At 47.3% G+C, this 14,040-nt stretch overlaps 4 protein-coding genes across 4 annotated transcripts; 1 reads left to right on the top strand and 3 right to left on the bottom strand.

Moving 5' to 3' along the window:
* Positions 1–994: 994 nt before the first annotated feature.
* N7474_006232 (FAD-binding oxidoreductase) lies at positions 995–2,540 on the bottom strand (the record flags this gene model as incomplete). The annotated part of the gene is made up of 3 exons (XM_057197647.1): positions 995–1,971; positions 2,029–2,449; positions 2,508–2,540. 3 exons carry the CDS (start codon positions 2,538–2,540, stop codon positions 995–997), a joined length of 1,431 nt encoding a protein of 476 aa, XP_057055043.1.
* A 793-nt stretch (positions 2,541–3,333) lies between these two features.
* Positions 3,334–4,029, top strand: N7474_006231 (uncharacterized protein; the record flags this gene model as incomplete). The annotated part of the gene is made up of 1 exon (XM_057197646.1): positions 3,334–4,029. The coding sequence occupies one exon, from the start codon at positions 3,334–3,336 to the stop codon at positions 4,027–4,029; it is 696 nt and encodes a 231-aa protein (XP_057055042.1).
* Positions 4,030–5,223: 1,194 nt separating this feature from the next.
* On the bottom strand, positions 5,224–7,158 carry N7474_006230 (uncharacterized protein; the record flags this gene model as incomplete). Its single annotated transcript, XM_057197645.1, has 6 exons — positions 5,224–5,795; positions 5,864–6,048; positions 6,102–6,390; positions 6,438–6,660; positions 6,716–6,875; positions 6,932–7,158. 6 exons carry the CDS (start codon positions 7,156–7,158, stop codon positions 5,224–5,226), a joined length of 1,656 nt encoding a protein of 551 aa, XP_057055041.1.
* A 3,813-nt stretch (positions 7,159–10,971) lies between these two features.
* N7474_006229 (fungal specific transcription factor domain-containing protein) lies at positions 10,972–13,480 on the bottom strand (the record flags this gene model as incomplete). Its single annotated transcript, XM_057197644.1, has 8 exons — positions 10,972–11,115; positions 11,169–11,595; positions 11,668–12,137; positions 12,202–12,393; positions 12,449–12,463; positions 12,536–13,029; positions 13,094–13,109; positions 13,157–13,480. The coding sequence occupies 8 exons, from the start codon at positions 13,478–13,480 to the stop codon at positions 10,972–10,974; spliced, it is 2,082 nt and encodes a 693-aa protein (XP_057055040.1).
* Positions 13,481–14,040: the final 560 nt, after the last annotated feature.

Raw genomic sequence — 14,040 nt, 5'->3', positions numbered from 1 at the left:
TACGACCGCTTATCATAATCCCAGCTCTGTACGGACTCTATTACAGTATAAAATTATCTTAGATCATGCTACTATCGTAAGGGCGTTGGTCTCGCAGCCGGGTGGGCCTTGTGATGGTCGCGCCCGTGTCCCTAGATCCAGTGGGGGCTTTCGCCCATCTCGCAGGCCTGGCAGATCCTCACGCGGAGGGGTTCATAGAAGGTAAAGAGGTCCATCTTAAAGAATGTTGACGCGCGATCGTCCGATCTATACTCGCGTGGAAGGGATTCATCTTCGTTGGTTTCATTCGTTCATACATATTATAGTTATCATATTCGATCATTCATTTCGTACCTCGCGAAGGGGAAGGGATTTAGATTGTGGCCTTTTAGCCTTGTCCTTATGTGTGAGAGAAAAGAGGCGCGATGACAACAACCAACTACTACTACTAGCTCTCGCTCGCGGATATACAGTCTCTCACTACCAGATCAATAAGACGCGTCGCGTCGCGTTGTCTGCTATGTATCTGATCAACCACAAAGCGATTCATCGATCTCACGAACCCCTCTGTCGGAATCCGAGGGGAGGACCTCCCTCGTCTAGCGCGCGAGACCCCCTCCGTGGTGGGTCAGGAGCCCCCTCGGTGAGGATCGTACCCCCCTCCCGTTCGGGACACGCCCGGTGGGGGTCGCGAAGTTATGGAAGGCCGCAGGGCGGGTCGGGGCGGACGAGACGCTAAAGGGGGCAAACAACAAAACAACAAGCAGGTCTGCTGCCCTCGGGTATCCCCCATGCGGTAGGGTGCAAATACAATTAGTCGTGCGAGGGGAACTAAGGGGGTGCGAGTGTAACACGAGTATGATCGGTCTGTGTGAGTATAATTATCGAAATCCACGAAACTAATATCAGAAAGAGGCGTTGTGGTCAATTATGAGATAGTGATTCGACGGTTAGAATTGGGCCCAACAATGGTTTGGGCAATGTAGCAAGATAATTACATTAATGGTCTAGCTTCCTAAAGCTTTGTGTTTTGACTAGCAGCGCTCACTTTGAATGAGCCCGATTGCAAGCACTGGAAAACTTTATTGGGATCGTAGACCTTGCCCACCTCTGACAAAAACTTCACGTTGGCGTCGCCGTAGCTGCCAATCACATCCTGCCATTCGCCAGCATAATTTGCGAAAAGAAAAGGGTGGTAGAGGTTCCGCTTCACCGCTTCTTCCTTAACCCTTCCAATAATACGTTGCTGGATGGCGATAACCTCAGCGTCATATCGCTCTAGCTTGGTGCTAAATATCAGCAAAAATGATACGAGAGGTCCATCAATATCATCCAGCCCGAAAACATTGCCTGCGGGACTTAAGGTACGAGGAATTGCATGAAATTCCATCGTTCCTCTGATGTGTGGTGAAATCGGCGCAGCCTCTTGGACGAAAACATTGAAGGCAAAGTCGAGTAGCTCCTTGTCTAGTCTGAATGTGAGTGTGGCAGTAGCTGCACGATCCTTATTGAAATGTTGGAGATTGGCTATGTTCGACGCCAGGGTAGAGTAGTCGGTCAGTCCGAGTGAAGACTCCACTGCAGGTACTTTGCGAAGGTCATCAAACACAGGCAAATCTTCAACTGGCTCTGTATGGACAAGGTACTGAAGTAACTGTAAAGGCCCGCCGTCGTAGGTGAAAATAATGATAGTATGGCCTTTAGGGTTGGCCTCCAGCGCTTGTACGAAGCCAGCGTAAGCGTCGATGGCCTGCTTGGCATGTACACTCTCGATCAATCGGCGACCACCCCACATCCCACTGTACGGATAAGTCTCCAGCTCGAACGCCGTGATAATGCCGAAATTGGAGCCTCCACCTCGTAGGGCACGAAAGAGGCTGGGCTCGCTGTCTCGGCTGGCCGTAACCACACTGCCGTTACTAAGAACGACCTCGAAAGAACGGACGTGGTTGATGGCCCAGCCACGCCGAGCAGCATAGAATGACAGGCCTCCTGCGTCGTCCAGAAGTGAGTACTAACACTTAAGCCTGAAACTCAGTATTCACATACCTCCAACTAAAAAGCCGCCAACCCCAACATCAAAGGCTCTCCCACCAACCGCGATCAATCCTTCATTCTGCAGTTTTATGTAGACGGATCCCCAAGTACTGCCTGTACCAACGAGAACAGTTCCCTTACTTTTATCAATGGAAATGGTATTAAGCTTGACCAGATCCAGTTGGACACCGCCATCAAGGCAGGACTGCCCTGCGAAATGCCCATGACCACCGCTCTTCACCCCAAAGGGAGATCGTGTTGTTGCACACAAAGTGACAGCTCGAGCGAGGTCTTCTGCGCTATGTGGTTGGAAGAAACATCGAGGCTTTAAGGCCTTTTGATTTCCAGACCAGTAACTATCCTGAAGAAATTTGTACGCGGAATCCTTCTCTTCGAAGACTTGTCGGGGAAATTGTCGTCGGAGCTCAGAAATCTATAATATTGTTAATAAAATGCAGCACATAGACTGGAGTAGTCAAGGGAATGCCTACTACATCGTCTGTGGTGATTGTTGAAGTTGCCATTCTGACCGAGGTTGGGTTTATTGAAAGGCACTTGGTTACACTAAAGAGCACCTAGATGGCACGTTGGAGAATTATAAAGGTACGACTTGGGTGGCAGGTCTTTTCCAGCTGAGAGAACCATATCAGCACCCTCTTTATATATGTGCATCGCACAAAAGTCTAGAATGGCGGCTTACTCCGAAAGGAAGAAATTAGAGAATCTAAACATACTTTACACTGCGGTAGTGCGGAGCAAGACCTCGGACTTCGGTCCATGCTCCATTTCGCTGATATCACCGAGGCACTTTATCCTTACTCCGGACTTACAATGCTCTGCCTTCCTCGGTCAGTTCAAACGTGCCTCACCGCTTATAAGTTGACAGGCTCAACGAGACATCCACCTAATGTTGTTTGGTGTGGTAGCCGAGGCACTTAAGGCCAACCGAAGTCACCTCGCCGGAGTTTCCGGACGAGCGAAAACTGCCGAGGATATGCGGATGCAAACTGTTCAGATTCGGAGCGACTAGTTCTATTTCGTCAACGCGCTGACAAGTTGTCCACGGGCGGATTGGGTAGATATCGGACTTACGATTGATTTGCTCCGAGAGCCATCTGAAAAGAAATATAGTAGTTTCGACCCTTGTGTCTGGTCCACAATGAGGACGGACTTTAGAACGGATTTTGTTTGGAAAATCCGACCCGGGCACATTGCCGTTGTGTCGTCAAGGAGATATAAAGAAGCACTCGCAATCGGAAACTTCTACTTTTCACAACAGAGAGGAACTTCCAAGCCAACAAATTCGAAACACGCATAATGGCAAAATACAACATTGTGCCCGTCAACCACCAGGAGTGGTCAAACCCGCTTACTCTCACCTCGATCAATAATGTCGATGTCCTTGGCGTACCGCTCTCCTCTGAACCTTCTTTATCGCCTTATTCCTTCAAGTCCGCTATGTCACGTGTTGCACTCCCATCCACCCACTTAAAACGTGCAACTGTTAGTTTTCGACCGACCCAAGGCTATACCTGTAACTGGGATCAAGCTGGATTTCTTTTTGTGCGCCCAAAGCCAGACCTTCCTGAACCTTCGGCAGAGCAACCGGGTACTTCAAGCACTGCACCTTCATTTATCAAGATTGGAATTGAGCTTTGGGAGGGCAAAATTTATCATATGATCTGCTCTAGTCACGAAGGTCTAACTGACTGGAGCTTACATGCAATTCCTGAAGCCTATGAACAAGAAAGGGATATTACAATGGAAATCTCGAGATTTGGTGACCGTCTTGCCATTCACGCCATCTACGGACAAGGACCTCAATCTGTGAAGAGAATGATCCGTGTTGTTCCGTGGTGTTTCGTGAACGAGACCAAGGATGATCCAGATATCTGGGTAGCAGTCTATGTTTCAAGGCCGGACGCTGCAAGGACCACAACTGAGCCTCTTGTCGTGCACTTCCACGACTTTCAGATCGAGGACTTGGATGGCGTGACCCAGATTGATGGGTGACCCTACTTTTTGCAACTTAGTTGTAGCCAAACTTTTCAATTATATAGTAATGATGAGACCATTCTACCTCGTCGTCTTCAAGTATGAAAGTCTTATAGTGATGTCAATTCCCTGGCCTTCCACAAGGTCGACTTCCCGATGATCATACGGAAGACAAAACCTGCAAGTTCGCTATTCCATGTAACCATTCCGCCATATTCATGACTAGAATCGCGATTTGACGCTAAAAAGAGAAGATGTTATAAAAATGCTACCCGCGAGTGTGTTGTTGCTTGGAAATACTAGGAATACTACTAACAAGCTTCGCACTGATCTAGCCTACAAGACTAATCTACCTGAGCGAACCTACCCATTTTGTACGATGATATTTGTGGAGGTACCCGCCCACTGTAGCTGGGTCCTCACGGCTCTCGCTGGTGAGGGCCTAGCTACAGTGGGCGGGTATTAGCTGATAGCCTATTCTTGGGCTTCCGAGCGGCCCTGAAAATAGGGAACCAAAATTCCCATAACTATGGAGCCTCGGAGATTATGGTGCTAGAAAGAATCGGAAGTTGAAAAGCCAGTACCAGTCTTAGTACAATATCACTCAAGACTATCGTCGTTCCTTCGAAACTACTTCTCAAGACAGGCATATGATTGCACAGGCTGCTGTTGTCCCTTGGAATAATGGGTGATCATTGGGTAATCCATTATAAACAAGGAATAGACCCAAAGACCAGTGTTCGGGGTCTTATTCTCTTTATGGCTGACGACGACAATTCTCTACGCAGAGCGCCGAATAGCTTTAAATCCAGTTCTTCACCGGAACTTTCAACAAGGGACAAAATTATGTCATTGGAAAGTCTTCTAATGTAACATTTAGAGGTTCAACAATGACTCAAGCGATTATCATTACACATCAAAACAACCGTATTACCCTTGACCACTACGAAGAAAAACAAGCCCCAACTCTAGGCTAGTGTCTAGAGTCGCCCACGCGAGTCCGGTTAATGCCGAACGAATCAACTCAAATTGCCATATTTGTGTAATATAGAGTGATTTATTAGAACAGATAAACACAATCACCTTCATGACAATACACTCGAACTCAAACTCATCTGATGTTGCCTCACTCACATCCGGAAATCATCCAGTGTCCATTGTCCAAACCCCATACTTGGTTTCACTGCTTTGTCATCCTGATTGCTGAGGGCTTTAGAACTGAATATCTTCAGAGCTTTTGATGCTAGACTCCGTTGTATTTCGCATATTCAGCATCTCCCAATCAATCTTTGGTCCTTCAAATTGGTGCCCAAAGACAAACCAACCCCCAAGTATCAAGAGGAGAATGCCAACCAAGACTGGCGCCGTGTAGTTCATAGAACCAACTGTGACTGGTAGAGCTGGAGGCATACACACCAGAACTATCAGAACCGGAATCCAAAGGGCTGAGAATATATTGCAGAAATAACCAAGGTACCCGAGTTTGAATGGCCGCTCTGGAAGGAACTTGTTACGACCACGTAGGACGAGGATGGCCTGTGGGGCTGCAAGCGTGATGTTGAGAAAAAGAACTGCAGACGTGATGATAGAATTGAATGCAGTTGTACTAGCAAGATATAGCAGTCCATATAAGGCGTTAAACCCTAGTGCTGCTAAGGTAGCTCGTGCTGGGAATTGCAACCTCGAGTCAATATGTGCAAAGTAGTCTGGGAACGGGGTTCCTCGGTCTCGTGCGAAAGCCCAGGCAATACGGCCACAGGCAACAAACTGGGGGGGCATGCCAGCTAGCATATACAGGTCAGCCAAGGATCGAAAGTGGGGAAACGTTTATTTGGGGATTGACAGGACTCACTGGCATATACAACAATCAGCCAGGCGGCTAAGAATATCGTCAAGGGACGATTCCCAGTCACCTGGTACATAAGCTCAACAGCAGGGAAGCCAGAATTCATAACTTCCGTCATGTTAGTCATCGTGAACATGCTAGCGACCACGATAGGCACGCTAGTCAAGAAGCCAATGAGCATAGTAAGGTTCCTGGGTCACGAAAGTTAGCGAGTGACTAGAACGTAGGTGTATCTAATACTCACATGACCACAGGCAACCTACGTCCTGGAGCCTGCATCTCTTCCGCGATATGGATAGCCGAATCTGATCCTCCAAAGCAATACATCGCATTTGTGATCCCTAGAGCCCATGCTGTTCCTTGACCCCAGCCGCTAGTACCCATGTCTGATTTCACAACATATGAACCATCGTTTGTGTGCTGTCTCATGGCTAGAATGATGATAAACCAGGCCAGGAAACCACTCAGACTCAGATACATAGAGCCAGATGCGATTTTCGGGACCGACTTCGGAAACAGGAAAAGGGGGAGGACTATTGATGGTCAGTTTAAGGCCACCGAACCACATTTATCGACGCACCAGAGATCATAGCCATCGCAAGATAGCACAGGTAGACGTGCCAGTCTTTAGGTGTGTAGCTTGGGTTCACAAAGGCCGCCAGTCCAGTGGCCGAGATTGCCACCAGGGAAAGCCCAGAGGTCGTCGCGATCCACCAGGCAAGAACGGACATCCATCCCACAACGAAGGCGCTAAGCCGCTTGAACTTCTCAGGCGCAAGGATATACGTAAAATGATACTGGCCCTATACCGAGGTTAGTCTTCGAACAGTATAGAGCTAAAGTAGACCTAGCACGTACTCCAGAACTAGGGAATGCAGAGGCGAGCTCTGCTAAACCCAGTGTAACTATCCATTGGACAAACGTGGCTGTCACAAGCGCAAAGATGGCACATTGTGGCCCTCCGTATCGCAGATTTTGTCCAAACGTACTCATTGCTCCCACCCATGAATTCATCACGCTAATGGATCGCGTTAGCTGATCGTGCGGTGAACCACGGGAACCTAGAGGAACTACCAGAACATCAATCCCAGTGAGGACATAGCTGAGAAAAGACGAGGCATGGCAGCCTTATGGCCCTGGGCACGTAGGATAGCATCGTCAATGTCATTAGCATCGCTCGACAAGTATCCTAGCCCGACGCTTTCCACGGGACCCATTTCACTGAAAGCCTGCGTAGATTCGTCCAAGGCTTGAGAGTTGCTTCCCTTCAATTTGATGTTGGTACTAGTGTCCGACTTCATATTATGGGAATTTGTTTTCGATTGCATTTCGTACAAGATTGTCTGCAACGTTTTCTGCGAACGTGAAGCCAGCTGGTTTAAATGAGATATACGGATATTCCGAAGCAAGAGAATGATCCGAGAAAAAGGCTATTCCGGAATCTGGCTCTTGGCGTGGCACTAGGATGCCGTCGATAAGACCCTGTCTAATTGAGTTTCCTAGGTGAACCAATCATTTCGCTCTCGTCGTGGAGGTAGCCTGTTATCTTTCACGAAGGATTAATGAAAGGAAACTTAGGACGAGGGTTGAGAGAGTGCGGGGTTCATGACCCCAGATAAGCGTGGTTGAGCTCGTTTAATACCGACCGGTTTGTACCCGGTAAGTTGCCTTTCGACAGTACCCTCTCCGACGCTGCTACTAATAAGATTTGAAAATGACTTTTTGTGTGGCGAATACAGATACTTACGGCCAGGTACTATACGTCATCGAAAATTCATTACGCGCAGCGTAAGCCTTATTTCTTACCACCCGGTCATTTCTTCCCGAGAGTCCCAGTGGAAACCTATGTAAATGATCCGGGGATATCCCAGATAACAATTTTTTGCAGCACCTGTTGCACCGACAGGTAATTTGACGAATGTGGATGATAAGAATGTATTCCACAGTATTGCTGCCAGGTAGCATCAGGATTCAGGATTTCAATGACCTAAGTGAGGAGCATCACTTGCAGCGCATACAGTATGGGTGCAACATACAGTCCGGCATACCATCTGGACCTCTTGACCAATTTTGGGCTGGTACTCAGTTGCGTTCGACGTCTTACCAAGGTCGTAACGGTCTATATGCAGACGATGAATCTCTCGCAGGGAAAAGATGATCCTGACGTGTGACATAACTAGAACTCGTGAATTCCGAACTTACGCGAAACGCCCAAAGGGTGCCAAGCTGCGCAACTTCTAAGGGTAATATTGACCTATATTCAATAAAAGTCTACGATGTACAGCTCGATAGCCAGGCGAGTCGAATAGAGAAGCTAAACGCTGACAGTGGCGCGCGACTAGGTACACACTCGACCCCGTGAAATACACAGTGAGTTTTAACAGTCCATCCCTCAAAATGCGTAGTAAAATCTTCTGTTTCCCCATTAGGAGCAGGTTTGACCGCGTAAGGGCCCACCCAAATTTCAGTGATATCGGGGGTCGCGCAGTGCCGTATGCTGACCAGTCGGGCCAAGGGCGTATACCCAGAGATCACCGTCGTCTTAACTTCTGATCTCAATAGTGACGCAGCCTTTTAAACCGTTCAACTGTCCTCGTAGGCTCCAATCAGCCTAGTCGTCCTTCACAACTATGCACACCCAAGACACTCCAAACTCCACTTCGATGCCTGACTTCACCCAGCGAGTTCTATCGGCCGATTTTACGACGAAATAGAGACCACCTTGGTCAAACCGGTCCTTGAAGTCGGCAGAGACTGTCAGCCGGGTTAACATGAAAGGCTTTTTGGTTGTGATCTGATAGATAATAGGCACATTGATGGTGTGAGTTGAAGGAGCCTTATCCTAGACATCCGTAGTAGCTGAGCAAGTAATATCGAAAGTGCCTTTCAGATCTGGCATCGGGTGCTTCAGGTGCACATTATTGAATTTTGAGTTCATGATCGAATGAGTCTCCTTTGCCTGACGTAGGGGGAAAGGTCTACCAAAATTAACAGTCGAGGTCAACGCGGTAATGGATATAGATGTTGTAAAATAACGTTTTGGGGTAGGACGGGTAGGACGGGGTACCTTTATATGCTACTGTTAACTAAACAACCCACTCCGCAATCTAGAATCAACGTAGGCACAGGTAAAGTCAGTGTTCCCGAATGACTGGGTTTACTCAATGGGCCGAATGATGGAGCACACCAAGAGAAGAGAACGTGATGTGCTGGGCTTTATATCCAGATACATACTGTAACGAAGGACGATAAAACTGCATCGAGAAGCGGAGTAACACGGTTGACAGGTGGATCTGGGGGACGAGCGCGCAATGAAATGTGGCATTTGATCTATATTGGAGCCGGGAAAGGCATCTCACGACGAGCACAGCAGGAGGAAAATTACAATAAACCCGCAAATAAGAATAATACGTTGGCTGGAAGGTTGCTAGTGTTACTAGCCAGTGTGCTCGAGAAAATACGAGATCGAGACCTCGGCCTAGCGTTAACTAAAATTATTGTCCGAGCTTCGGACTTTCGGAGTTTTCGTCCTTGGGGTAAGTGCAGTAGCGCCTAACGTAATTCACAAGCGAGCGCCGTACCCAAGAACATCATAATAAATTGGATATCTTAGCGCTCGATTTCTCAACAATGATCGCTTGATATAAGATTTTATCATGTCATAGTACTATTTAAATCATATCTAGCCAATTTTTGAGGTTCAGGATATCTAGGATATTTTCTTATCCAGATGTCTATATTTCTCATCTCTTTCACTGTATATTTTGATAATAGTGTACAATAAAATAAATTTTTAGTAGTAGTAGTATTCATTTGGCCGATGTATCTTGCTTTTGTATCTTGCTTTTATGTACAGCCGCTATGCGGGAGTGCATTAGGCCTGCCCGACAGCGGGAATGGTGCGCAGCAGCCAGGTGTCTCTGCGCACGGAGATCCCAGCGGCTCTCCATGATGCAGATCACCTACAGGATGAAGGTAATAGTACTGACAAGACAAGAAAATCAAATATGAATCTTTAGTTCAGATTGAAGTCTCTCTATACTATTATTGCGCATATTAATAGTACCATACTAAGAATCAAATAAAATTAATTTTTTGTTATTGAGATATCGAGATGTAAAACTAATACATTTACTGTACTATGGTGTTTTGGGTGCGGCGCCTCGTTTGTGAATTACGTTAACTAAACCAGAGCTTTACTTCGGTATACAGAACCATAACGGTACACGATGTGCTACCGTTGATTTGCTAGTTGTCATTTGATAAGTGTTCCGTTCACTGGCTATCGCAGCTTACAAATGCAGGGTTATGGGCGCGGTCTTGCTGATTTATACAGGCGCCTCCTGTCCTCCTGAAAAAGAAATTCTCAATTAATACAATTTGCAAAATGAAGATTAAAAAAGGGCTGGATTACATAACCTGTTTCATGTAGAATTGAGTTCTGGCAGCCGTCATGTCAACTACCAGGGCCAACCACACGTCCGCGATCACCGACATATGTTTGCCCACCGCGAAGTTCAAGCGTGCTGTGCTTGGAAACTTAGCGCCGACCTCCAGTCTAACCACGCTGTTCTTGTATTGGTGCGTCGCACGAGAACATAGCTAGGCCAAATACGACCAACGAAGGCTATGCGGAAAGGAGTCTTCGTTTCGTGGAATTCGAGACTGGTGACATTCAAAGCCAGGATATACTACACCTCCACCGGTGCGGACCGTACAGTGCGCGGCCGAAATTTTGGCCGAGACACGACGGCCCGGCGAGGAAAGCTACTCTTTGAGTTGAATGAATTCAGATTGGATGGCTTCTTACTATAAAGGAGGTGATAATTAGATATCAGCAAACGTTAAGTAGAAGGATTGATAGGTATTACCATGATGCTTTGACGGCCTTCACGACGACGACCGGGACACCTGGGAGTCTCTACATGGAACGGTCCACTGTGGACAATTTCCGCAACAGGAAGTCTCTCACAGTACGATTTAGCCAGGTTGACTTCCAGACAACCGGTGGTCTTTTGAACGAGATTCGAATATCTATCACAATGGACTCCAGGTCCACTTGTGGTGCACGATTTGACAGACTTCATAGTTTTTGGCTTTCACTTTCAGGTACGCTACCGCCTTAGCTCGAGAAGATCTAGGAATCTCAGGTCATCCCCATTGCAAGCGAACGAATTGTAGACCCCGGTGTTGTAAAATAACCCGCTATCGACAGGGAAGACAAGAGATTCCACCGACTCGGCATAGATACTTGGGGTCTATCTTGTGATTAATATTCCTACTTGTTTCCATAGGGCATGAAAGTACTCACCGCACCCTCAATCGGAAAATCAGTCGAGTTCCCAAAGTTAAACGGGTTTATTGAGTGGTTCAGACCAGTTTGTTGGACCTCGTGGAGCGCGTGCGTCACTGCATGCCGGTTTTCTGGACCATGGCTTCCATGCAGATTGCTATCGCGCATGGATACGGCGGACAAGGGTTCAACTTGCTGCTCAGGGTCTTCAGCATGTGTACCTGTTTGAAAAGATAACGGGACAAAATCCCTCGCCAATCGAATTAACTGCGTCATCGCGATAGAAATATCCTTATCGGCTCCTTGAGTCGTCTGCATCCGAGCAAAGTATCCAGATGCAAAGTCAAGGTAGGTCAAATTGGTCGTAGTTTCGCGGTGTACTGGGTTGTGGATAACTAGTTCAAACAATATGAACACAGCAACCATTGGCATGTGGGCAAGCATCCTACACGAATATTAATCAAAGATTAAAACACGCCCTGGGTTCGTTCTATGGACGCGCCAAGCCCTTACATACCAAAGAGGGGTGAAAGGCTCAATTGCCAGGAAGTTTGTGAGACTGATAATCGACCGTGCAGCACGCATGAGCATCAACTTGCTTTGAGATTGTCGTATAGTATGTTCACCGTCACTCAGATGTAGAATCAGTCGTGCAATGGCAATTTGCAAATTGTAATAATAAAGATGGATTCTGACCGCCAGTGTCAGGGACACCGAACTGCTGAATGAATGAAGTTTGATAGCCAACCCGGGCCGAAACTGCCGAGGAAGCGATTCTTTCCAAGCTTCAAGGTCAGCCAGAATAGAATCGGTATGTCTGAAATAAACATGCTGTTCCGAAAGGGCTGCACTAATAGAAAATAGAAGGTCGTACGCTTTAGACGTCAGTCGAGAAAACGACGCCCAAGCTCGGATCCAATCCAGTTCTCCGAGAATGGTGCCAAAATGAGATGGAAGAGGGCAAGCTATATCGCAATCGTTGATGAGCTAGAACCCAGGTTTTAGTAATTCTTTGCGCTGTATGTTTGTGAGGGAAAAAATGTATACTAACTGAAGACCTGCCGACATTGAATGCAAAATCCTTCTCCATACAATAGACTACCCAAAACACTTTCGAGCGGTTCTGAAAACTACTTGGCTCTTTAGGTCTCTTCCCGAGACCTAGTGAGATGGTGATTCTGGCAGCCTCGTTCACAGGGATATCATCAACCGGAAGGGACGCGTGCATCTGAGCAAAAATGGCCTGTTTATGTTAGAAATAGCATTTGGATACTGTTCATAATCAGGGGGTATGATACCATGGCTATGAGTGCCTGTCTTGCTGTTAGTACGTATAAGCTCCGAGCTCTGGGATGGCAGAGGAAGGAAGGGCTTCTGTTTCCTACCTGGGCTGTCTCTATCGTCCTCCGAATTAATAAAAGCTCCGGCATGAGATTCAACGATGCCTGGAAAAATTTCCAAGATAATCCTTCCCCTGGTAGAAAGGATCCACCATTGTGATACATAGATCCAAGACCCAATATCGCATAGTAAAGAGCCTGCCAAGTGACATTTTTGGAAAGGAAGTCTCCGAGATCTGTCCTGGATGCGGTTTTCTCGAACTCATCCTGGTCGAGGAAGGGATACATAGGATGCACATATTGGAAGAATGATTCAACATAGTCTTTTGCATGCAGAGTGTCTTCTTGGACGATATTTGCTTTCATTAAAGGTGACCCTGCAGCCAGGGGTTCGTCGCCCATTCTGGCGAAACCTTTCAGCTTTGCGGAAATGGCATCATCAAGCCCCTTGATAAGAGTTTCTAATAGATTGTGACCGAGGATATCCGACAAGGCCTTGATCTTGCGTTCGGAGAAGAAAGCTTGTGTTGAACTCGCGACTGATGTACTTACGACGTCAACTTGCTAAATCAAGCTTGCTTGTTGGGATGGAGGAGAGCTCACCATGGTCATTACTTGTCTGGCAAAGTCAGTCGAATCATCTAAATCAAGCTTGTGCAAACGTACGATGAATATCGATTGTTGAATATAGGTGGATTGCTCATGGCCGCCTTTCAGAATCCGGTCTATACATAATTCAGGTGTTGCGTCTTTCGGACGCGAAGGGGGCGGTATAAACCCAGGCGACCCGGGTGCTGTTGGGCGAGTTGTATTTTGAGGCGATGACAATGAGCCTGGCGGCTGAGTAGGCGTTGCTCTCGAGACGTTGGGAATTGGACCACTCCCAAAGTGTCTTGGTGTTACGACAGCGGTGCTTTCGACATTGACATAGTCTGCGTTGGTGATGGACGGTCCGAAAGACGATTGATCCTGCGTTCGTCGTTTCTTCATGCGCGAGAATTGGCAGGTGTCGCCGCGTCTCTAAACCTAGTGAGCATTGCGACTGCAGGACCTGCGTAGATCCGGACGTGGAGCGTACGTGGCAATTGATACAAGTCTTGTCTTCCTCGCGTTGCTCTATTGTTCTGTCAGATCTACAGGAAGCAAGTAACCCAATTTATGGCTGGAAGGCCTACTCAGGCAGCGAACTTTGCGCACTCGACAGGCGTCACATGTCGTGAGGATTTTTGTCCCTGTCATAGTATAATCATGCCCAGGGCCAGGTCAATAATGCACAGGATGAATCGGCCTTTGAAATGAGCGGAAGACTGGGGCGTTCTGCAAAATCAGATGCCAAAGATGCCCCTGGGAACTGGAATTAAGGCGGTCGCACGCAAGCGGCTATCACCTGACCTCGGTCGTTTTGAGTCTATTATGTCATGAAGTAACTAGCTAACCCACACTGTGCGCCCTGTACGGACCGGGACACCTTTGTACCAACCAAAAAAACAGACGGAGCAGAGAAGCAGATCATACGATTCAACCAATGGAATGGATAAGAGGACTGAATT

Source organism: Penicillium riverlandense, assembly GCF_028828495.1.
Source record: "Penicillium riverlandense strain IBT 135883 chromosome Unknown utg000003l_segment0_segment0, whole genome shotgun sequence".
NCBI classification, from domain to species: Eukaryota; Fungi; Ascomycota; class Eurotiomycetes; order Eurotiales; family Aspergillaceae; genus Penicillium; species Penicillium riverlandense.
Note: the sequence above shows the minus strand (reverse complement) of the source record. Positions and strands in the feature narration are given on the sequence as shown.